Raw genomic sequence first — 24864 nt, 5'->3', positions numbered from 1 at the left:
TTGAAAGCCAGTGCCTGTTTTCTTCAATCATTCCACAGCTGTGAAGAGTTTCAATGAGCACCCTGTGAAGGGAAGCTTCAGCTCCCACAGAAGTGCAGAGGGGTGGGGAGGGCTGAGCATGGCTCTTGCGCTAAGGACAGGAGGCTGCTCCCCTGCCTTGAGCCTGTGTGCAGGGCTGCACCCAGAGGCAAAAGGAGTGTGCCTGGGGCTGCACCCAGAGGGGAAGGAGTGTGCCTGGGGCTTATCAGATAGCAGAGACCTGAGTACTGCACAGGAATCTAAACAACACAGTGCACAGCAGGGATGGGCAGGCTCACGTGGGGGTTGCAGTGCGTGGCTCACTCCATAGCAGGATGTAGGCAAACCCTGCAGGACCTACAGCCCAGAGGGGAGACACAGACTCATCACCAGCTTGTCATCACTCTGCTGCTTCTCAAGGTGGAGCATGAAGAAGGGCTCCTCAATAGTCTTGCTGGGAGGGTATTTTTGCTCAACAACATAAAAAGACATCCCGCCTCCAAGTGTACAGCTTACCGATGAGCCACTACAGTGTGGTCTTCAAGTATGGAAAAACATCACAGATTGTTATGGCATTTGACTGACCCACACCTAAAGAGCAGCCAGGAGACTTTCACCTGGCATCAGGAGATACAAGTCAAAACAGTACCTTGGTTCTCAGCACATCTGAAAAAAAAAAATCTCACATCTGGAGAAAAAAAATATGTCCAATTCTTATGTTCGGTTGTTCTTTTTAAGGACCTACAGGCTTCACTCTACACCATCACACAGGAGACCAACAGGCCCAGTACCTGCTGCGGGACGCACGGTCAGAGGGTGGCAGCAGGTAGTCACTGGAACCGACAGGCCTTACCTCCTTAAAACACTCTTCCACTTTCTCGAACTCCATCACCAGTTCCAGTTCCTGAATGCGTTTGTTTGACAGCATCACCAGCCGGTGAACGCCCTCATCAACTCGATTATAAAGCACGCTGGCAGCATCAAGTGCGTCTCTGGAAGGGGACACAAGTCTGGTCAGGGGTTTTGCATTAGGTCCTTCCCCCAGCACTTCATGTAAACGTGACCTGGCTAACAGCAGCACTTCAGTCGTCCTCCCTCCCATAACAGCCATCTCCTTACGGAGAACAGAAGCAGAAAGGAGAATAATGCTGGTCCCTGCACATTCCTGTGACTCACCACTCTGATCCCAATGCAGACAACCTGGCAGGAAGGACAAGAGCATCTCCTCCCAGCCAGGCTCCTTGCAAAATTTACTGTCCTTGTCACACTTTCACAGGATACCCGGCTTTTCATAAATGGAGATTATTGTGTCAATGGGCTTTCACAAAACACAGGGTCAGGCAGTCTCAGTGTCTAAAACACCATTTGAATTAAATTTAAATAAGTAAATAAGCAACGACTCAGAAGCATATTTCTCCTGAGTGACAACAACAACATAAAGCACCTGATGCTCCTCCACTCACTCTTAGGATTTCTATCAGCCAAACAAAAATGCAAAGTGTACAGCACTCCAGCACCAAGAGAAATTCAATTTTATGATGTCGTACTGGAAAGATTCATAGACAGAGCTCCCCGTCTTCCACAGGCAGTTGCGCCGACCAAAGCCCAACAGGCAACACCAGGCAGCACTCTCCCTGCCAGCCTGGCCACAGAAGTCAACATCCTCCATGTAGAGGCAGGAATGGAGGGGCTCAGGCTGGAGCCCAGTGCCTTTGGATCTGCTGGACCCCTTGCCAGGGTCTAGGCAAGATGATGAATGTTAGCAAGTTCCTGTCAGATGTGTGCAACACAGGCTCGGGTGAATTGTCCCAGGATTCAAGAGACAGAACAGCATTCAAGCTTATTCTTTCTTTCTTATATTTCTTTATAAATTATATTTTCCCTCCTCTTACTATATATGGACTCAACAGACACCTACAACAAAATACAGCCTCCTTGGGCTGTGCTCTGCGCTGGCGTGTTCAGCCACCTGACCATCTCCCATACTCACCCTAAACCAGCTTTCATTTTGCAATTGTCTTACAACCTTCTGGCTTATGACAGCATGGCTTTTTTTAATCATATTATTAAAATTATCAAAAGCACTTATGAAATAGATAGCTAATAAAACTCTTAAAGCTTTGTAAATGTAAATTAATACAAGCAATTCAGCATACAAATTTATTTATGTCTTGGGTTGCAGGCAACCTTGAACATAGGAAATGCAGCCGAATATGAGCATTTAGTGGCAACCACCCCACAGTTCTTAGGTAGTAGTACTTAACTGACATGAGGTAGTGCAATGGGTCTGGACAACTAGCTCTTGCATAGCAGAAATCCACAGGATTTTTCCATTCAGAATTCCACCCAGTGTACAACAGCCAACTTCTCAAACCTCAGGCTCTTAGAATCTTTTGTTTTTCCTCTTCAAAATGCCATTAGACCAAATGAACTTCTCCAAAGTTCAGCCAAAAATACCCGAATTGTTTCTGGACTAAGATCAGTGCTACCGCAGTGCAGAGGAGACAGGTTCTCTACAGAGAATCTGCAAGCTTCCATGGAAAGATCCTAGCTGTATTACCGCTCCTGCGTTTCCCAAAACCACTGTAAACAAACAGTGATGATATGAGCCTCCTGTTTTGTAATCCTTTCCCAGATCCAACCCAGGAGGCTTCCAGCGGCAGAGCCATAACCACTGTCCAAGCCGAGCTCTGAAAAGTGTGTTTACAAAGCAGGTTCTTGAAGGCCAGTTCCCATCAGCTGCAGTGACACAGCTAGGACAGCTAATGAGAAACAGTTCAGAAGACCGCTGAAAGTTATATTCGGTAACAACATTAATGCTGTTAGGTTTTGTGCAGCAGAGTGTATCTGTCAGGTCCTAGTTTCTGAATAAAGCACCACCATACCGACGGCCAGACAGGTAGACACCCTTCGGTCTTACTCCCGCGGTTCTGAAGTCCTTGCTGGGGAATTTAATTTAATGCTCTCATCCACTCAGGAAAGCACAGCAACACAGCAAATGCTCTTCCTCCCACCGGCACAGACAAGCAAGCACTTATAACTTTAGACATTACAGGCTGTTACATGCACACATTTGCGGTTATGCTCTCGTAAGGCAAAATATTTTTCTAACTTTTCTCTGAGCTTCCATGGAAATCACTTTGGTGTTGATCCTACTTCTCCGATGGCGCTTTTCAACAAGCTAGATTGACCCGCTACACCCTTCTGTAACGGGAGCCCATACATCCACCCAAGCCCAAGATAAAGAAAGCATACGTGGTTTCAGTGCTTAACAAGATATTCCAAGTTGGTAACCTCATGGCATAGAAACTTGAAACAAGAGTTCCAGGTCTTTCGTTAGCTGACCTAGTGCAGAGTGTGGCCTGATACAGGGGCAGGAAGCCAGGGAGTCCCACTCCACTCCTCTCCATGCCTGATGGAGGAAACAGGACCCCAGCTGTCTCAAATTTTGACTAGTTTTCCTTGACAGGAGTCAGTCATAACTTGGGCTGCAAGGCTCTAAATGCTACAGATTCATACACGGCAGGCAGCACATTTCCCAGTCACAAAACACTGGTTTTCCTGAAGACAGCACTGCAACTGTGGGAAAAATCACCCTCAAGGTAGAGGGACAGGAGGTGATTACAAAACAAATGCAAATATTTTTTCAGAAACAGAAATAAGCCTATCACAAGCCTACTGTGTACAGAGGCGAATTCATAGGCATTGTGGACAAGACCAGTTTCTTGGAGCACACTTATGACCAGCAAACCACTCCAGGGAAAGTCAGGTTCAAAAACGCAGTAATAAAATACTGCCAGCCAGTCCAGCCCCTGAGCCCTGAGGAGCCCGCTTCAGGAGAAGAAAATGAGCTTGGGTGAGCTGCCTGCTGCTGAGCTGAAGGACTGAAAAAATAATCCACCCCAGACAGTGCTCTTCTGGCCCCACACATGTTTTTCCATAGACGGATTTATGCCATATTATTGGAAATATTAATAAAGAGCCATACTCCAAAGATCTCAGTAAGACCAAGACTTCCTTGCATGTGCAGCAGAGTGGCAGGGAAAAAGCAAGCTACCAGTTTAGAACTGAGCCCTCAGCACCATCAGATGTGATCCAGGTGTTGGCAAATGCAGCAGCTACACACATCTACATATACTCAGCTACCTTCCCTCCATCTCCCCTGATTCAAGGGTACCAAAAGTGATGTCCTGTTACTGAATGCACACATGGAACACCTTACTGATCCGTAGGCAGCTCAAACTAGAGTCAGTCTAGGATGCATTTGAGAGTTTATACTATGAGCAGGGACTGGACAGAGAATTCATTTAAGGTAAAAGGGCTGGAAATTAGTTATTTTTTGTCTGTAAGTGGGGCTGTTTAGCATATATATAATTATTTGAAATCCCTTACTCTTGTCATTTAAGTAATTTTATTTTCTGTGAATGCCTGCGCAGGCTGTTGATAGACAGCCCAAGGCTGCCTCTTCTCTCGGTCCTGCCAATGGTTTGCTGAGTGACTACACACAAGCCACCCAGGAAAAATGTTTCCAAACAGCTCCTCTGGGCTCAGAGCCCCACAGGGACTTCAGGTGTGGCCTTACCACCATCCCTCCTCCTCCTCTCTGCTGAGTTTCTCCAGCATCCCAGCACCTCAGCTCTTTGTTTCAGGGTCTGGCCATGCTGATTTCACATGTTCTGCCTTGCTTGGCAGGCATTCATTAAAACCTCAACGTCTAGTTGCTGGTCTTCCGTTGCATCTCCAAGGTAACTCCATTCACACGTTGTCAGCTTCTGACAGTTCACTTTTACCAGCCTGACGGGCTCTCTCCCTAACATCCATCTTTTACTCTCTTACACAGAGGAAAATATAAGCCTTTCCACCCTGTAGCATAAAGTAGATGGGCAAACTGAGCCAGCCAAACAAAGACATCGCTCACAGTCCATGGGAAAGTTTGTTTTTGCAATTCACTTCGGCACTTCCAGTGCTCACAGAAGGTACTGATTGGGCATTAAGCATGTTCTCCCAAATCTCTGTATGTCTGTTTACCTATTTACCCATCCATTTGCTGATCCACATCTTTAAAAATTCTTCCTCAATCATTTCTAGTATGCCAGTAAACTCAGCGATATCCTGCAACAGGAGTTTCATGGGTAAATGATACCTTGCATAAACACCTATTTCTTTTTCAGAGTCAGACTTTTTCATTCCTGTCATTCACTGGCTTCAAGGCAGCTTGGACTAAACAAAATAGTGAAAAATTGGTTGAAGAAGAAAAAGTGACTTCCATCCTGTCACACAAAGGGAAACACCTGGTTTTTAAGCACCTTAAAGATACTTTAATAGTGGCCTGCGCAACTGTGAGGAAGAAAAGTAGAGTTGTTTGAAGTCAGTGGAAAGTCTTGTCTAAGCTTAGATCTGTTCGGATGCATTGCAATTTCCCTGCGCAGGTGAGTGTGGTAATAAGTCTTTCACTACATTCTTCCATGGTCAAATCATTCAAAGTAATTTTGCAATACTGCAGAGTCAATATAATTTATAGTAACAAGGAGTAGCTTGATGTCAGTTTATGTTTCCCCAAATCCTGTTTTCATTGGGCAATTATCATTTCAATGGAAAAGGTTCCAAACGTCTTCAGTTTTCTGGAGAAGTGCCAAGCTGTTGTATAATGCTAGGGTAATTTTAAACCTATAATTTAGAGAGACCATTTCTGTCTGAGTCCATCCTTCAAAAAAAGCTAGCCTTGGAGAGTTACACTTTAGTTTTCAAAGCAAAATACCTGATTTATTTTTGAAAATAGATGGCCACAGAAGAGGCATCCAGCAGGCTTGCAAAAGCAGGTGCTGCATGAGCCATGCCTGTCGCTGCCAGTGAGACACAAATAGAAGGGCGCAGGGAAGGAGGCAGCAGAACCATCACCATATTCTGCAGCTTACTGCCTGCCCCTTGAAAAACTGCTCTAACCAACAGCAAGAACAACAGATCTAAAGCGAGGGCTAAATTCAGAGCTCATCCTCTGACTAACCTTGGTTAATTTTAAATGGCAAGAATTCACGAATGGAAGAAACACAACACATACTGACTTTTGCTGGCGTACTTGATTTTTAGGCAAGAATATCACAGCTAACTTGCCCTGTAAAGTCAGATATCCCTGATCATTCTGTAACCTAGAAGAAACACAGTCAGATGTTGCCACATTGGCCTCATCTAGTCTTCCACTTCTGGTGCCAAACTGCCCTTGTGGATGTCTCTACAGGATTCGGCAGAAAATTAATAGGTTCTGGCAACCGGGAGATTTAAAGGATGGTTTAGTCCAAAGACGTTGCCCAGATCATCTATGCTGATACCTTGGCTACAAATCGTTTAAACAGCCTGAACAATGCTTTGGGAAGAAATCCTTCCCACTTTGCAAGGGAAGTCTTGCGTGCCCAAGAGCTGTTTCACAGGAGGAGCAATGCATTAGAGCCATTCTCAGTCGTTAATGCATTTTAGTAGCAACCTATATAACTGCCGTATTTGCAATGATCCCCAAAAAGGTGGTCAACCTCAAATGCACGCTCCTGTTCTCCAGGCTGAAAACTTCACAGGCAGCTGAGGTTAAGATTCAAACGGGCCATGATGAAGCTAATGCAGATATTGCTAAATAAACTGTAATTATTCTCTGCAGCACATGAAGTGCCACAGTGATTTTAATTACCTAATAAAAGTATTTAAAGAACTGGGTACAGTTTTTAGAACCCCGAAGTGTCCTTAGAAAGGCACAGAAGGCAAACACCAGGTTTGGGATTGCCTGTGGGATTCCGGCCATTCATGACGTGAACAGTGGATCCAGCTGAGACCACAGACCCGACCGACTCCCTCCTTACCAGGCCACCTGACAAGCACCTGCACTGGGAGGAACTCATCCAATTAATACAACACACCGCAGACCATAACTGCTGAGAGAATTCTCTTCTGGAGCATGGCTCATTTAAACATGTTTTTAGCAGAAACATACTCTGAAGTCCCTTTAAAAGCAAAGGGATAGATGCATACAGTTAAAGAAGTGTCCAAGTGCAGTCCCAAACCATGACCTTTGATTCTTTCCCCAGCCTGGCTTGCATTCAGTTACAATAAAACTGCATTCAGACTCTGGTTGATTTTAAATCCCAGAAAGATTCATAAAACTGACTGGAAAAAAAATACTGTAAGAAATCCCAAACCAACAAGTAGCATGCTTATGGGGAGAGCTCATCCTGCAGCGGAGCCTGAGATAGGATGTGGAAACACCGTTCTGGGAACACCAAGCATCAAGTTGTGGTCTTCTACCAGCTGTAAACAGCTTCTACCTCCAAACCTCGTCCCATGTACACTAACCTGTTTATGTTTACACTTGTTATCTACGTCAACTGCACTAGTATTAACAGCTCCGTTCCTGGAGTTAGGACCACCAGGGCTTCAAGATGTTCTGCTCAAATATATACCCACTGTCACTTAAAGCCACATACCCATTTCCCTGATAGGTCCTCCTTTTGCACACTCCCAGTGTTCATGATACATATCATAGCAGTGACTGCGCTATTAACTACCCCAGCAACAGAAACATCTACCCAAACTTAGCCGTATCAAAAACAGTGCTTGTGGGATGGTCTGGGCTGAGCCAGGAACTTCAGGCAGTTCAGTTAACATCCTATGCTGGAAAATTTTTGCAATTTTTTTCCATAATATTTTTAAACAGATAAAACACACTGTGTGTCATTAATTACCTAATACCCTGTTGGCACGACAGACATTGCAAACAAGAACAAGCAAAACCAGAGTCTTCTGGGTAAATTCCCACTGAACCCAGGAAGATTTAGGACATAAGACAGCAGAAAATAAACAGCAGAAAAGGAGCTGAGGGGGATAATTTCATGAAAAGCCTAAAAGAACAATGAAAACTTACCTAGACAGAACTCTGCAATCTTTTACCTCTCTGCAAATGCCACAGCTGGCTCCATACAGCACTTCATACACTCAGAATGGCAACGGCTCCACGCTCCTTTATGTGCGGAGCCATGAGGTTTGTTAAATGCAAGCATAAGTGCTTTTTACCAGGCTAAAACCACCACGCAAACAGAGGGAACAGGTTAGACTGTAATGAAAATGAATACCAAGCAGCACGGTATGTGTTTGGATAGAAATGTCGCCGTGTGCTCCTCCCTCCACCTAACACAGGCAAGTAAGGCTATGGAAGGGCGCTGCCACCCGTGCACTAAGGGCCAAAGGTTCTAGTGTCTGTCATCTTCTTCTGTGTTGCCAGCAGCAGCACGCAGGCATCTTGTGGCAGAACACCAATCTTTGAGGCCAGGATCTAAGTATGTTTTTTCCTCTCACTTCAAGGTATACTGAGAGCTTGTCCTACCCAAGAGGTGAAGGTTTTAGGATTAGGTCCCCAGGGGAAAATTGCATGGGACACCTACCAATGAAAGGTGCCTCTTGAGGACCATGTCAGGAACGTGCACTATGGCAAGTGGCAGCATGAGAGGCTCCTCAAGCTCCCAGGGAGGCAGGAAGATGAGCAAGCCCTGGATCAGCAAACCAGGAAAGTGAGAACTACACAAGCACGGAATTATTTTGAAAACGTATAAACACATAGAGTAGCAACCATCAAAGTGGCCACAGCACAGACAGAAACAAACACACCTCTAAAGCAGAAAGGGGGTGGCAGATGGCAGTAACACCTCCAGGAAGGATTTCCCGATGTAGGTTGCCTGGCTGTGACCACCAGTGTACGGCAGAGGCTGTCAGTTTGCAGGGGCACACCTTTCACCTTCCAAACCAAGAATGTCAGCCATCCCAGTCTCCACAGACTGGGACTTACACACCAGACAGCTGTCTCCCCTCTACCCTCACCCCCAACTTGTCTCACATTTTAGATGATCAGCTTAGTCTCTCTGCTTCTACCCCAGACAGACAGAGCCTCAGACAGTGCTTGTGCAGTCCTCCAGGCAGGCCCTCCTGGAGCCCCTGAGAGTCTGTACATTATCTGAGTTTACTTCTGCCAAAAGGAGCTCTAAACCGCTTTGCAGAGTGGCACGTGCCTGCCTTGGAGCATCCCAGGAGTTGCTACTGATAGGAGTCTTCCTAAAGACCCACAAACATGAGCTCCTACAGCACCACACAGCTATAACTCACTGCATCATTAACTGGCCACAGCTTCAAGCAGACCTAGTGCCTCAGTATTGTGTGTGGAAGCCAGGGACAAGCACTGTGGAGGCTGTCAGCCATACGATCGCCCGTCTTTGTTGCTGTCATTGAGTCAGGCCCAGCATCAGGAGCCTGGCAGCTGTTGCTCACGAAGTCTGCTCTGCACTGCCCATTGCCCCTGCTCAACTCAGGTCCCCACCCTGAGCTTCCAACTAGATCACCAAGCCATACTAAAAATAACCAGCTCACAAAACTAGCTCTTGGCTCTAGCCACTCCACCCTCAAAGTACAGAGACTAACTATACTGCCTTCTGCAAACAAAAGGAGAATTCACTCCTCCATCTATTTATAAGCTGCTTATTCACAGCTTGCAAGCACAAATTCTTTTCAGATGAGGAGCTTGGGGGAAGAGATTGTGTTTTTTCTGGTTCCATCTTGCACAGAGCTCAGCACCCAACCTGGTCATTCCTTCACCATTTGAGGTTTTTCTCTTTCCTTCAGCTCTCACATCCAGCCTTGTGGCTATCTTGCCCACCAACATGCAGAGCATGATGCAATCCCGCTCCTGTGCCATACTGAGAATGCAGGTTTACTTGCAGACCCGGACATGTGCCAGGTATATTCTGGTTCAACTAGTATAAAGCATCTTTATATTAATATAAAATGTTTATATCGTACTTTACTCCACTTCTGACTCATAGCATATCTACAGGACAAAAGGCACCACTGGACATTTTGTCTAGGCAAGCATTCCCAGCTCCTGACTATGCTGGAAGAGCAATAATAATGAGAACAACAGTGGAAAATGTCTGGCTAAAAACCAGGTTAAAAGTCTCCCTGCCTTACTGCCCAGCCTCACACAACTGCTTCACTTTAGTAATAGCTCTCACTGCTGCTGCCTTGCTTCTGGCAGTTTCTCTGACACTTCCATCATAAGCCTGGAGAAACCTTTGAAATCCACCACAAAATAAGCAATGCATTAGTCCACCTTCCACGACTGGCCTAGTGAATTGCCTGTGAGCCACACGTTGGTTGATCAATACACTAGATACACAGAAGCCAAAGACACACCTGCTAGCCAACTCTATGTAACGTTAAAAACCCATGTTTATTAAAAATTTCCTTTCCAAAACGGCAAAACTAAGTAGTAACAGCATCAAAGCAATGGATGTCTCTGTGGCATTTGTCCACACTTACCAACAGGAACTGCAGCTAGCCTACCAGCTCTGCATTTCAATCCCCAGAAAGACTGGGACAGCAAAACCTGGAATCCTCCAGCTAACAGACCTGGAGATGTGCTTAGCCTTCAATGCAGCAGATGGTGTGAAGGCAAATATAAAGCCAGCCAGTTCCAACAATGAATAAGTGGCAATGCCGCCTTCAGCAGTCCACCTGCCCCTTTGGGTGGCCAGCCTGCGCCAAAGCTGTCATTACAGCACTTACAGAGGCGCCACAAAGATACTGGCTCATCAGTACCACACCCACTCCGACTCTAGGCCAAAATCAGCCTGGTCCTCCTGGAGGTGGGAGTGCGTTGTGGGACCAGCTGAGCACACAGCATCCCCTTAGCCAGCAACCTGTGATGGGCTGCCTGCAGGATGCGCATTCTGGCAAGACGGCTCCTCCTTTCTCAGCCAGGAAAAAGCTGAGATCCAGAAAGACTGCTTGGGAAGTCCCTCTTTCCCTTTGTGGCTCAGCAGCTGGATGGGCAAGGCTCTCACACCAGTACTTGGTGGAGAAAGGAGTATGGAGACTCTCTGTCAGCTCACTCACTGGAAACAGAGCGTGAGTAGTGTTACCAGTCAAAGTCACTGCTGTGGTGCCACAGCACCCCTCAGGATGGGACCATCCAGAAAGGACTCCTGGAGGCTCTTAAAAGATCTGTCAGAGAAACAAACAGATACACCACAACGCCTCTCCTGCATGACCACATCTCTGATGGGATGAGTTCAATTTCTGCAGGAAAGGAGTGGCATCACTGGTTTAGCAAAAACCCTTGCAAAGCTCGGGCCAGACCTAAGCAGCAATGAGATCCCACTGCCCCGTGTCATCAAACACTCCGAAGGGCATCTCAGCTCTCCAGAAGGGCAGAGCATGGAAACATGCCAAAATCAAGCCCAAGGGAAGAGTTTCATTACTAAAGAAAGACTAAAGCCAGCCTTGTTTGCTGCATGCTCCTGAAAGGTATTTGGCAGATAACATCTGACTGCATACAGCACAAGGCTGCTTCCTTGCCTGTTTTAGCCTACTGTCTGTAACCGGCAGTCAGGCGTTTTCAGATGGGTTTGTCCATCTCTATTCTTACCACCTCCTGGTATTCTTTATGCCACATGAAGCCACAAACTAGCAAGAAAGTCAGCTGTGAGAGCCGGCAAAACATATCCCCTGCAAAAAAAAGCAAGTCAATCTCTTGCTTGTTTAATGCCAAGGTGACAGTGCAGCTGGGTTTGTCTTTATGTGTCTTTAAAAAAATCATGTTTTACACCTTTAGTTCTGCAGTTCTGGTTGGCATATTTTAATTAAGTGGAGCTAAGAGTCCAGCAAAATGCTCTTAAAGTCGTGTCCGTCCGTGTCCCCCCGTGTCCCCCCCCTATTTATGTGCAATTCTTGCACATTTTGACAGTCACCTGTTCACAGCTGGCCTCAGCTTCTGCCTACAAAGTCTTGGCAGTCATGACTCTGCTTGATCAGGCTTTTGCACCACAACAAAAAAACATTAAAATAATGGGACATGTGATTAACACAGAACTAAAAGGTGGCTCAGAAAGGTAAAGTAATTTGACTCACTCTAGTAAATAATTTGAGATTTCAAGTATTGGGGGGTGGGTGTGGAATTACAGGCTTAAGCATTGATTAAGATTTTACAATTCAAAGTTCAGAAAAGCAGTACAACAGGCCCTGATGAGTGCACAGACACAACCAGTCCTGTTCCATTTTCACATATCACCAGTCAGAAATCTAATATTGGACCCACACACATCAGTAGCCACTCCACGCTAGCTTAGTAGGCTGACTACAGTATTTTGTTCCTGCCCTGCTTTGACTTCATCTGTTCAAAGAAGCCTTTGAAAATCATAAGCATAGAAGCCTTTACAGAGTTAGCAGAGCTCAGAACCTTTAATATCTGCATGCCAGTTTGAAGAGAAGGAACAAGTGCAGAATCATGGAGACTCCAAAACCAACAGTGCCTTATACAGAGTTCTATGGCCAAGTGATGAGTTTTCCCCATTTAAAAGGATCCTGGAAAAAAGAAAAGTGGACTTCTTTAGTCCTCTGCCCTGAGTTACACGACAAGCAGGCATTTCCTCAGTTAAAACACTGCATGGATTTTAGTTTCTGCAACTACTCCACAGGCTAGAAGAGGATTGACTTTCTCCCACTACATTCGTTTACGCTTCTCAGGCTGGAGAGCACCACATACATTTGACCCACACAGCATACACTCTCCATTCATACTGGCAGACAACACGTATAACCCAAATTAAATGGAGAACATGCTACACTGCCTCCGCAAGCACTCAAACACTGTGCAATCAAAGAATGATGTGTGTATCCCCCACCCCTGCCCTTCCTAAGGCAACCAAAGCAGAAAATTACCCTTAGGGGTTCTGCCAGATCAGGTTTCAAAGTTGATCATTTCCCTGCACAAGAACACAGGCTTAGCTTAAAACCAAAATAAAACATAAAAAGCGTGCATGTTCTCCCCATGCTCCTAGGACTCTGAAGTTGCTATGTGTTGCTTAAAATAACATAAATAAAAAAACAACAGCCTACATAATGTGTGTTTCTCAAATCATGTCAGAATAGAAAGGCTATATACTGTACTAACTCTATGCAAAACTGCATAAAGCGTACTTCACCAGTTCAGCAACAGAATTGTGTCTGTCCGGCCCGCCAGAGCTGCTGACAGCAGTCACAGCAAGCAGGGAGAGGAAACACACAGCCTGTCCCCACGCTCCCCTCACTCGGCACTGAAATGCCGACCCCTGTCTCCCACTGACAGGTAGCAACTTGCACTGTCATTCACTTGCTGCATTTTCAAAGAGAAGTGCTGTTTTCTCAGTGTTTGGGTGAGATACTCTATAAGCTATTTTGTTATCTTCTCTCCATTCCCTCCCGTTAAAACCTCCCAGCTTGCAATAGCAACAGACAGTTTAACCAGAGCAAGGCTGCAGACACCCGGAGCCATTCCGTGCCACCCTGCTGTCCTCTATGCCCTCATCTGCACCCACATGCCAGCATTTCTCTTGCAGTTGGCCTGGAAGCTCCTGGGTGCACCGGCTGTCTTTCTAACTTGCTGTTTGCACAGCACATGGCACAGAGGCCTTCACGCGCTGATAGGCTTCAGGTGCTTTAACAGCACAAACAGGAGTTGCGCAATGCTCTGTGGATTTCAAACAGCTGGTCTCTCTTAGTCCCCACTTCTCATACCAACTCTGCACATGGGCAGCGGGTATTTGTTTGTGCAAACCACACCAATGTGCGAGGAGATCAGAGCTTGCTTCAGTCAGAAAGCATTCCTTGCAGTTAAGGTCCTTGGAAATCCCCTTGCATAGGGAGTGCCTTGGTAAATCACACAGCGATAATGCCCTGGACCTAAACATTCATCACTAGCATCATCAATCAAGGCTTGTGTTTTAGAGGCATGCAAAAATATTCACCCCTCTCTCCACTACAGAAGGTTAGTTTGATTTGGCTTGGAAAAATAACTAAACATCTAAGTGAATCCACCCAGACAAGTTTTTGCACTGGGGAAAAAGCAGTCAGGGTAAAATTCCCTTATGCTTTTCACCTTTGCTGATTCCAACAAAAGCACATACTACACAAAGCTGCTCTCTTGCCTACACCAACAATGGGTCATCTGACAGAGACTCCCACTGCCCGCTTTTTGCTCATCTCCACCTCTTCTCCCACTCTTGGGGCTCACCTGTAGTCGTGGGTGAGGGTGACACAAGACTCCTCTTTCCTTAGTCTGGCCAGCAGTGCTCCACCCTCCAGCTGCAGCCTGACCAGCCGCGCGTCTTCAAGAACATTCTTCATCAACTGTCTGTAATTCCTCAGCAGCACAGCTGCCTCCTGGAGGGATTGCAAGAGTGAGAAGAGCAGTTACTGCAACCTACAGGCAACGAGGGAACAGGCAAAGACCAGCACCCAACTCAAAACATACACAAACCGCATCTCACCTTGGCCTACCCTAGGAAAGAGGGAGGTTGGCTCCCACAGCTGTTTCTCTCAAGCCTGCCAAGTCCTAAGTGATAAACAGAGCTCCTTGTGCTCTCAGTACTTCCCCCACCAGGCTAAAATCAAAACTCAGTTCCTATCACTGTCCACACTCCATGTCCTGGCCACACCAAGAAGCAGCTTTCCAGCCCCGTTTGCCCCTCACAGCGCGCTCCTGCTGGTCTGAGAGCCTGGGCCCGCATGGCTCCAGCCTGTGGGACAAGACGCACGTGAAGGCTTTGTGGACACACATGTATGTGCAGGAAGGGCCTGAGAAGCCACTGTGATCTGCTGCTGCTGCTTTACTGTTGGGACCCCTAGTGCAGAGCTGGCAGCAATTTCTTACTGTATCAGGGGTACAGCAGCTGCTTAAGGGTAGGGGAATATAACCTTTGCACAACACAGGCTTGGTCTTTGTGCCCTTCTCTTCTTTCCCACTCTGTTCTGGAGGCAATGAAGGTGGAACCACAGCACAGCCTTGGCCTGGTGAACACTATGTTGTCACCTAACTTAATTCTAGGCCATTCAAACAAACATGGTGTGGCACAGCCTGAGGCAGCTGCTCAGCACTAGACAACCCAAAGCTAGGACCAGCTACAGCTGTGGAGCTGCTAGGAATGCGCTCCAATGCTGGAGCAAGCACCCATCAGCAGCAAGCACAGCTGAAGAGGAGGTCTCCTGGGTGATGGTGAGGGATCAGAGAACCTGCTTCTATGTCCCATGGAGCCTCCATCACTGTGTTTGGATTAGTCTCTACTAGTCCGGCTGTTCTGACAGCTCCACAGTGACACACAGCACTCTGAATACTTTGCTACTATCTATAGCTTGCAAACTCAAAGCTCCAGCTTTTCTGCAGCCACCCAGCCTCCTGCACTCTTCTGTCGCAGATCCACCTCTGATATGGGGTGAGGGACAAGCTTACCTCAGCTCTTTCTGGTAATTTTCCAGATTCCACTTTATGAATAGCTCCCTGGAGGAAGGCACAAGCACCTTGGCATCCTTGTAGCAAATGTTCCAGTTTCTACAAGAAGAAAGGACCAAAGTGGAGATTATTGCCTCACAGTTGTCAGGAAAGCTGTCTTTTCAGCTTGCAGCAGGTTAAAAGTGCAGAAATCAAGAGAGGATCAAACACATTAACCCAAGGGCTCAATTGTACCATTCGGTGAGGCTGTATCAGCAAGGAGAGGCCCAGCAGAGGATTCAGATACATCACACTATACCAAGGCCTCTACGCAGACCCTGTAAACTTGCATACTCATGGCTTGTACAGGTCAGACTTTACAGAAAAGAAAAGCAGTTCATTTATGTCCCCACATTCTTCTAACATTTCAGTTAACTTCCCACTAAGATTAATCCCTACGCGTGAATTTTGGAGGAACAAAATACAGAACAAGTACTTGGCATTTCTCTACTTTAAATCATTTCTCTTCGTGTTAGAAGTAGTTTACATTGAAGATTAGGAAACTGGAAAGCTTCCACAATCAAGCACTTTACTGACAAATCTGAAATCCCTCCTTTCTTCAGGGGGCTGGCAGGGTGGGGGGAAACATGACAAAAAAAACCCACATGAAGAGTCAGTGATATTAAGCCTAAATACTGTCAGATGCCACCTTCTAGCCACTGAAATCAGAGAAGGGAGAAACAGCTATTCCAAAACAACCATGCTCAAAACAAAACAAAAAAGCAGCTGTTTGAATCTACTGAATTGAACTCCGTCCTCCCTGGAGTGCTGGAACAGCCCCAGCAGCGCCAGATTAACAGGCAGGATGCAGGTGAGATCACTGAGACAGGAAATAAATGCTCTTTACCACACAGCTGCAGATCTACAGGGGTTGAGCATGCGGGTTGTTATCACACATAGTACATTGTATAAATAGGCAACCCCTACAGATTAATTCCTACAGTAACCCCCTTTTGTAACATTTTGGATGTCAAGATGCAAGACAAATAAGAAGTAGCCTGATCTCATGCTTCTCCCTTCAAGAATTACCCTTCTGCACAGACTGAGCACCTCAGCTCTCTGGCTTTTCTCAGCTCTGTCCACAAAACTAATCGGTAACTTCTTGCAAAGCTGCTCTGCTTCCTCACTGCCAAACAAACCTCAGATTCTCTAATTCAGTCCTAAACACCAAGATTAGGCTCCTGTTCCTCTACTGCACCAGGATGGGTTCATACTAGTACTTTTAGAAACAAGTTCTAAAAATGGGTTCTAAAGGTGGAAAAGATAAGTTAACATTTGGCACATGCTAAGCCTAACCGCTGAAGCTTGCCACCAGCAACACAGTGATATTATTGATGATATCTTAACCTGCTGCCAATGCTGCAGTGTGCCACGCAGCACTCTGGGCAGTGAGGTCAGAGCCAAAGGACCACTGAAACTTTTGGAAGCAGAGGTGATGGTTCTGTCATCCACCAGATTAAGCAAGTCAAACTCAAAGTGAAGACAGCCAATCTGTGTGCAGATTTACAGAGATTTAATCCTGTCTAGCCTCAGTGTGTGAAGCATCTCTCAGTAGAGCTTTTAAAGATTCAACAGGCATATGATCCACAGAACTTATGATCCCTCTACATCGTGAGTGTGCACAGAGCTGGGTATTGGTGCCAGAGATGCTACTTTTGCAGCCTTCTGGCAGTCTGCATATACGCTGCTGCATGGCCAGCAACACCTGAGTCCTGCCTGAGATCAGCTGCACCAGCAGCTGCAGAATTCCTTATTGATCCCTACAGCGCCCTTTCCAGGGCTGCCTTCCTTATAAACCGTGTCTGGGTGCTGCAGTTTCAACCTTTCTATCTCTGAGGTTTAACCTGGGTCAGCTGGACCATTTTCACAAAGCGGTCAGCCTCCCTGCACCTTGGGCTGTTTCTGATCCACACCTGGGTACGGGTCACTGTAGATCTCTCGATCCACCACTCTTCTGAAGAAAAGCACAAAAGTCAAGCAGCATCACGGTACCAAGGCGTACTCAAAGCAGCCAAACAGCGAGAAGGAACATATTGCTGGTACTGCCTCCTACTGTTACCTTCTCCTAAAACTCACCGAATGGAATCTGCATGGGGAAGCTTTTGTTTCCTCACCTCACCGCTTGCAGAGGAATACAGTGCTCCTCCAAATGCTGAACCCTCTCTGACTTTTTGTTTAGATGCTTTCTAAAGAATTCTTGATGACAGCTTTGGTAAATAAGTCAATTACATCTAAAGGAGGAAAAAGATCCTCAAAGTATCTGAACTGATTATCAGGAACTTCCAAATTTCACTCCTTCGTGCAAGGACTGCAGTTTTTACTAGAGAGCTCTTAGCTTGGTCTGGAGAACCTGCTCCAAACCCAATAAGATCTAACTATTTTTATTATGCTCAAGTTATTAATTGTTAGCTCAATGGCAACATGATACTAACATCTTCTCCTAAAATTAGTTTTTAAGTGTCTGCCCTTATGCCTCCAAGTATAACTGGAGAAAAGTGCCACTGTATACCACAACAAAACAGAGTTCAGATCTGACTGTATTTTTAAGGGAAGGAAGAATTAATGCACTTCAAGCAGATGAGTTAAAACCTAAAATTTTAGTTCTTGCAGTCAGGCCAATAGGCCACAGTGTGCATACATTTCATGAAGACGTTAATTAGTATTTTTTTAATAAAAGAATAATACGCATACATAAGCATTACAGGAACCATTGTCTTAATGCTTGTAGGTTCAGCTGTTGACAGGCCCCTCTTGCTTCAGCTCCATTACCATGCCATTTCTGCTCTCAGATACCAAAAGATACAAGACATCCTACTCACCATGCGGAAGCTTAACCAGTCCCGGTGGCAATAAGGGAAAGTCCCATCCAGTTCTAGAGGCAGCTGTGAGCTGTCTATGTGCTTATGGAGGGCTTTCATGGAGGTGAGCAGTTCAAACTGCATGGGAACAGAAGAAATAAAAGCACATTTGCACTGGGTTGTGAGTACTGGAGAAGGAGGGGAAGGTTAATGAAAGACAGCATCCTTTTTTTCTTTATCTATCTTGTACAGAAACAAAGCACACAGTGTATAGCTGCAATATCACTACCATATGAAGGGGGGGCAGGGGGAAATCAATTCAATCTTAGAGCAGGTTGCTGTACAGCTTAGTGGGCGAACCCTGAGGGAATGCAGGCCACAACATGCTGTCACCAAGCCGAACATCTGTGATGGAAGTCTGGCAGCAGCCAGCCTTCTCCAGAGCCAGTACCTCCTAGTATAAGCAGAGCAACTCCTTCATACCTTCCCACCTTGTGCTGCAATTTGCATTTGTTTGGGAAGTCTGAGAGCTTAAATCCAGCCCCCAGCTTCCCCATCTCATTTCCTGGAAAAAGTGTCCGACAGAGCAGCCTCTGCCCTACCCTCAGCTCTCCACTCATCAAAGCAGCTACTTGCTCCAAGCATTTCCTGGATCTTGTCACAGATAACTTGCTTTCTGCGGGTCTGTAGGACCTCAAAGCATTTTTATACTCACAAGAGAAACAGACAAGTGCTCCTGCAGGTACATGGAAGCCAGTCCAAACACAGAAACTCAGGTGCAGACATCTAACCACGTGCCACCCCTCCTCAAGTGAAGGTTCCACCTCCTTACAAAATAGTGATGATGCTTCCAATTCCTCCTGCATGCCCGTGTCTTTATTAGCCTTTGCTCTGTTCCCTCCCACACACTTTGCGTTTGTTTAATGTCTCCTGTATTTCTCCCTGCATGCACACACCTGCAGCTCCCATTCCAACTTCAAACTCTTCCACACGGGGGCAATGAGGAAATGGACTAACAGTATTTGTTATTCTTTAGCCTTCTGGGGTGGCACACCACACCCATGGCAAACCTGATGCTATTCAGTGTCCTCATCCACAGGAGCCAGAAGGGAGGTCCTGGCCTACTCTGAAGTCTACAGGGTGTCAGCAGGCACAGAATTTCAGTCTTGTGCCTTGTAACAGTCTTAGAGCAAAAGGGAGATGACTAAGATGCAGTCTAATGTTCTACTCACTCAGCACAGAGTGGCTGGGAACCGACATTTCTTATCCAGCTATGGAATACCAAGGCAGATTTACTTCTAGTGGGACTGTTCAGTGATGTTGTTATGATTTCCCTTCCTCCATTAGCACCTCCTGTTAGTCTTCCCAGACATTTCAGCTGCAAAGGGAACCTCACACACATACCCATCTCCTCCTCCTCTTGCAGAAGTTTCTCAGCCACTGACAGCAGCAGCTACGAGGACAGGAAACACGCAAAATCCCAGAAAGCAACAAGTACCTTCAAAGGATGGAGTTCAGGGTTTAGCCTAATGCAATCTCTTCCTGCCCAAGGATTTTCCCCCTTGTTAACAGGAGAACATGAAAAGCATGTCTGTTAACCCAGGGCTCCTCCATATAGCTATCCATGTTACCAACAAACCCACTGTGTCTTGAGGGCCCCAGCAGACTGACATAATTATGGTGCAAATGTCACTGATGGACTCGGCAATAAACAGAGCATGACAGAGATCTCTTCAGCCCACATAAACTTTACAACCCTATAAATACCACACCCATAAGAGACCACAACCATAAAATACAGAGAACAACTACAGAGATTTCATTTGAGAATAAACATACATCAGCGGACAGAGAACTTGCTGTTTGGAAAGTTGAAAAAGGGATATTAAGAGCTCCCCAGAAACTCCTGGATGAATGGTTCCATTACCTGTCCTGCTGGTGGCTTCTCCATCCGAAAAGTCAGATCTCTTTCAACCAGAAGCAGTACTCCATGAATACAATGAGGATCTATGTCCTAGAACAGAACAGAGTGCAAATCCGTTACTGGTCTGTCTGGGATGCCAAGGAGAATGTACCATACCAGGTTTGTACATGATTCCAATTTATCCTTCAAAACTATTTACGAAGCCTGAAAGTCAGTCACCAGGTATAGGGACAGCCATTCTACTGAGCACCAAGACTATGTCCTTAAGGTGGTTTGCTTCACGTCAATTAGTCCTGCAGTATTTCAGGAAGCAATGAAAGAGGTCAGTTGTTGGCTGTACTAAAAAAGCTTTGCTTTCTACACAGGGAAGTAAGTCCGGGGGGGGGAAAAAAAGTGTTCAATGTCCAAGTTTTTTCTTCATAACTTTCCTGGTCACTTCTCCTAACTGAAAGGAAGTTGTTTTTTTTTCCCCCCACAGTGCCAAAAATGTCATCTTGTCTTTACTTACTGCCAACTCACAATCAAGGCCTTGCATCCTGTTGCTACTGTTAAAGCAACAGAAATTCCAAACACAAGGGATGTCTGGCAGCTCTAGTTCAAACTCTGTGATCCAGGAGCAGCTCTCTGATTATAGAAGCATTCTACAGGGAAGTGAGAAACGGGCACAGAGAGCGACAGCAGGAAGAGGGAGATGTAGCAGAAAGATCCAGACCATGGAGACAAGGCCCACTACATACATGATGCCTGAACTGGGAGAGCAAGGAGAATAACCGTTTAAGCTGTCATGCCTCATGGTTAAGTAAGAGCCATCCCATCTAGATGTCTTCTAGATGGTCTTTGTCTCTGCAAAGATATCTGAAACTGTCAAGGAACAAATCCTTTCTGGTATTGCTTGAGCTGCAAGGAACCAGCCACACAGCAGCCCACCACAGCAACAGAAACCTGTTTAAATAAATGGCTCCAGTAGTGCTTAGGGTTAAATATCCAACAGGAGCAGCAGAGCCAGAGTAGGGAGGTAAGTGGACGACCTGAGACTGAGTCACCTAACTCAACGCTGGGCCCAGTACAGAAATTAAGAAACAATGCCGACACAAGGAGACCCAGTTCTGTGAGTGAAATCAGTGGCAGTGATTCCAAAGCAGAGGGAAAAAGACCTTTCTCTCATCTAGTCTTAAACCAGGGTCCTTTTGAACAGGCAGGAAAAAATGCAACTGAAACACCTTCCAAAACCATGAGAGGTTTCTAAGTCTTCTCAAATCCCTTTCTCCAAAGCAAATAATTGACACTTTCACTGCTACTTGAACACTGATCAAAAGGCCAAAAAGAATTTATTGCATAATTAGGCTGTATTAAGTAAATAGTGAACATCATTGGAAGAGAGGATGGGGAGGTGTTAGAGCTGTATCAGCAGCTCTGAATTTCTCTGCTAGAAGGTACTGAAGGATGGAGACCAGCCACAGTTTCAGGACAGATCATGGTACTAAATAAATTTATTCTTTCACAATCCCTCTTCTACTCCAGCAGTTATGAGCTGTGCAATCAGAGTAAGGGATAAAGGTAGTGATGGTGTAACACAAGATTACAACAGCCAAAACACTCGCTTGTTTGCTACTCCTGAAAATAAAAACTGAAAAACCGTTCACAAATAAACCTGTCAGGGGAGGAGTTCTGGGTTTTCCAAGCCAAGAAGTAGTATTTCTAAAGAAATAACGTTTTTTCCAGCTTTTTTTTTTCCCCTTTAATCAGCTGAAGAGAAGTCGGTCTCATCCAGTACTGAGGACAGAACCCAAACTGACTGAAACAGGAGTGCCTCGGGAGACAGGCAGAGCTGGAAGCAGCGGGATGCTACCCCCAGGAAGCTTTCCTGCAGCTTTCTGCACAATCTCTTACCACCTTTGCTAACAAAACCAGCTGCCTGGAAACACAGAAACAAACTCCCCACACACACCTCCAAAACAGGCACAGTGCGGACAGCATAGAATAGTGGGGCATCAACAGGAGCTCAGAAAGCAGCAGGGTAAAAACCCCATCCTTTTATTATTAATCTTTAAAAACAGAATTAGGTACTTTCTTCCATCTTTCTCAGACTGAATTTCCAAACAGTATTCTGGCTTCCTGACGCAAATGGAGGCCCACGGCCAGACTTAACAACACTGGCACAGTTTGAAGCGCAGGTTGCCAGGAATGCAGATGGGAGAGTCCCCAAATACCGTGTTCAATCCTAAAGTGACCGCTTGTAATGGAGTAGTAGGAAGTTCCTGGTCTTTAACATCAGACCAAGGTCCTCTGTTCTGCAGATAACACGGCATGCAAATACACCTCTAGAGCAGAAAGGTTTGCACAGAACTTTTCTGCTTTCAGCCGCTACTGTATTTCTTTGTCTTCATAAGAGACTCTTCCCTTCCCAATCCAACACACAGATGCAGCAATTACAGGATTAAGCTTTCACGCCGATATGCAACATTCGAAAGAATCTCACTTTATAAAGACTCAGGCACAGGGAAATACCACAGATACCTGTTCACTGAAGGCCACTGCACATATTCCACTGTCCACTGCCTGCTCACTGACCAAGGGATTGGCCCAGCGCTACTGATCAGCAAAGTTCCTCTGAACAGGCCCCCCAGCACAGAGCTTACTGGTGACAACCTGTGACCAAACATCACAGCAGCATTTACCTCCGCAAAAACCCTTGCTCCAAAGCATCATTATGCAGCTTCCCACAGGAACAAGCGTGATCTATTCTTGCAGCACGTACGCACTGTGCATTTCCCTCCACCTCCATACAGAGCTGCCAGAATTCCTCCTGCTTCTTCCTGAGCTAACTCTGCTGCAGCGCTTTATTCTGCCCCTGCTCCCAGCACTGCCTGGGACAAAACGACTTCCCAGCCACTCATATTCTAAAAAGGAAGAGGGAAGAAAGTCTTGCAGAACACAACTGCCCCCACCCTGAAAGGCAGAGAGGATGAGAAGCTTTCACCAGTTTACTACATGGATCTACGCAGAGCAGCTGTCAGTGTCCCAGTGCTGTAGGGAAAACTAACTGCAAGCACCAAAAGTTGGCTATTAGCACTTAATTCCATTCATGCTTTCATTCTGGAAAGATGGAGAAGTGAAAGTAATATTTCTTCACTGACAGATCTTGACCCAGAAACCTGTGGACTCAGCCTCCCCTCCCCAGGGAGGTTCTCTAGCATTAACAGACCAGAGCGCTGCAGTGGGAAGGGACTCTGCATTAGGGCAGCTGACCTGTGCTTACACACCGTGAAGCAGTGCTCCTTACAGCTGTCAAGAGGGAAGCAACCGTTCAAAATTGAACAAGCAACACTGGATCTCAACATTTAACAGATTCTACCAATATTATCATAGTAGGCTTCAGAAACTCTGTGTAAATAAAAGCCTGTTGAAGTAGACAGTAGAACAGCAGAGAAATGAGTTCCAGAGACAGTCTGCCAGAGCTAAGAGACACTGGGAGATGTGTCAGGGATTTCAGAAAGGACCCCGAAGAGATGATTTGTTCTGTGACCTTACAGACTGTGCTTCTGCATCCACTGGCCAGCAAACCCTGCTGCACTCTAGAAAACTCACTGTAATCACAGTCAGCTTTTTTTGTATTCCTCTAATCCTTGCTTCAGAGCAGATGACAGTACTGCTGTGGGATCACAGAGGTAAACGCTAAGGATCTCCAAAGGCTCAGAGGAACCCAGGAATTATTCCTGTGCCATAACCAGATGATGAGCTAGCTGAACAGGTCTCCTTTATGGAGTCTGCAGAAGAGTCAAGGTAAGGAACAAAAAACCACAGGCAGAGTAATTAGCCTCTGTCAGTCACTTGTTACCTGGAGCACACGCTCAGCTCCAGCAATCTGTTTTGCAGCACATTAATCCCTGTTAACTAACTGTTGCACCACCCTGATAACGAGGTGCTCAGAGCCAAACAGCCATCACAGCAGGATATTACAGAGGCACTGCAAAACACTTACCCCCCACCTTCATTTCAGAGATTAGGAAACTTAAGGTTAGAATGGCTTTATTCCTGCCATGCTTGTACAAGACTGGGGACCATCTCAACATGTTGCTGATTTCCAAACGATTCCACTAAGACGACCATGCAACACACATCAGCAACGAAATGCTCAAAAGCTTTAGCAAGCCCACTGGCGTGTGGGCACAGCATAAAAGAGAAGATACTTGCTTGTTACCTCTGCCGAACCGAGCAGAGCACCTGACTACTCCTTCACCACGGAGAATGAGCCCACTGATAGAGCTGACAGCTCCACCCAGCCCAGGAAGCAGGAGTACAGACTGATTCAGCCCCAACTCTCAGATGTGGCACTGAAGTGCATAAACCACAGAGACACCAGCTTCATTAAAACATTGCCCTGTTCCAGTCTGCAGAGTTTGAGTCCTAAGAGACCTAAACTCTGCTTAAAAAGGAACACCTGCTTAAATAAGATTAGTCATAGCCACGACCCAGCAACTCCTTGGCTTTCTAACAGCAGGAGGTAGAAGCTGTTTGGGAGGGGGGCCCACACAACCTGTTTGCTTTCCAAGTGACTGATATGAAAGCCTTTGACCTGAAGCAATATAGAGTTACAGCATGTCTGATTCCAATCATTCACTGACAGCCACATCAACAGCTGCATGTGCTCTTCCACCTGGCATGACAGGCAGTGTTCTTCCCTCCATAGCAGGCAGAGGCCTCACTTCCTCCCTCTCCGTCATGGGCAAAAATCCCTGCATATTTCACACAAACTCTCAGTGCAATGGACAACATCTCCAAGCCTGATAATTCAT

The 24864-nt window shown here is 46.1% G+C and overlaps 1 protein-coding gene across 4 annotated transcripts in view; it reads right to left on the bottom strand.

The window, feature by feature from the left end:
• PLEKHG4 (pleckstrin homology and RhoGEF domain containing G4) overlaps positions 1-24864 on the bottom strand; it is an 89427-nt gene that overhangs the window by 29439 nt on the left and 35124 nt on the right. For all 4 annotated transcript variants that reach the window (XR_013931940.1, XM_080411106.1, XM_080411107.1 and 1 more), the window contains exons 7-11: positions 20072-20158; positions 18166-18282; positions 15308-15406; positions 14093-14241; positions 872-1010 (exon numbers count right to left, since the gene is read on the bottom strand). Coding sequence is in view for 3 of the 4 variants with exons in the window: in XM_080411106.1 (XP_080267232.1) it covers positions 872-1010; positions 14093-14241; positions 15308-15406; positions 18166-18282; positions 20072-20158 (591 nt within the window). In the remaining variant the exon portion in view is untranslated. The remainder of the gene's footprint in view (positions 1-871; positions 1011-14092; positions 14242-15307; positions 15407-18165; positions 18283-20071; positions 20159-24864) is intronic.

Source organism: Falco punctatus (genome assembly GCF_963210335.1).
Source record: "Falco punctatus genome assembly, chromosome: 14".
NCBI lineage: Eukaryota > Metazoa > Chordata > Aves > Falconiformes > Falconidae > Falco > Falco punctatus.
Note: the sequence above shows the minus strand (reverse complement) of the source record. Positions and strands in the feature narration are given on the sequence as shown.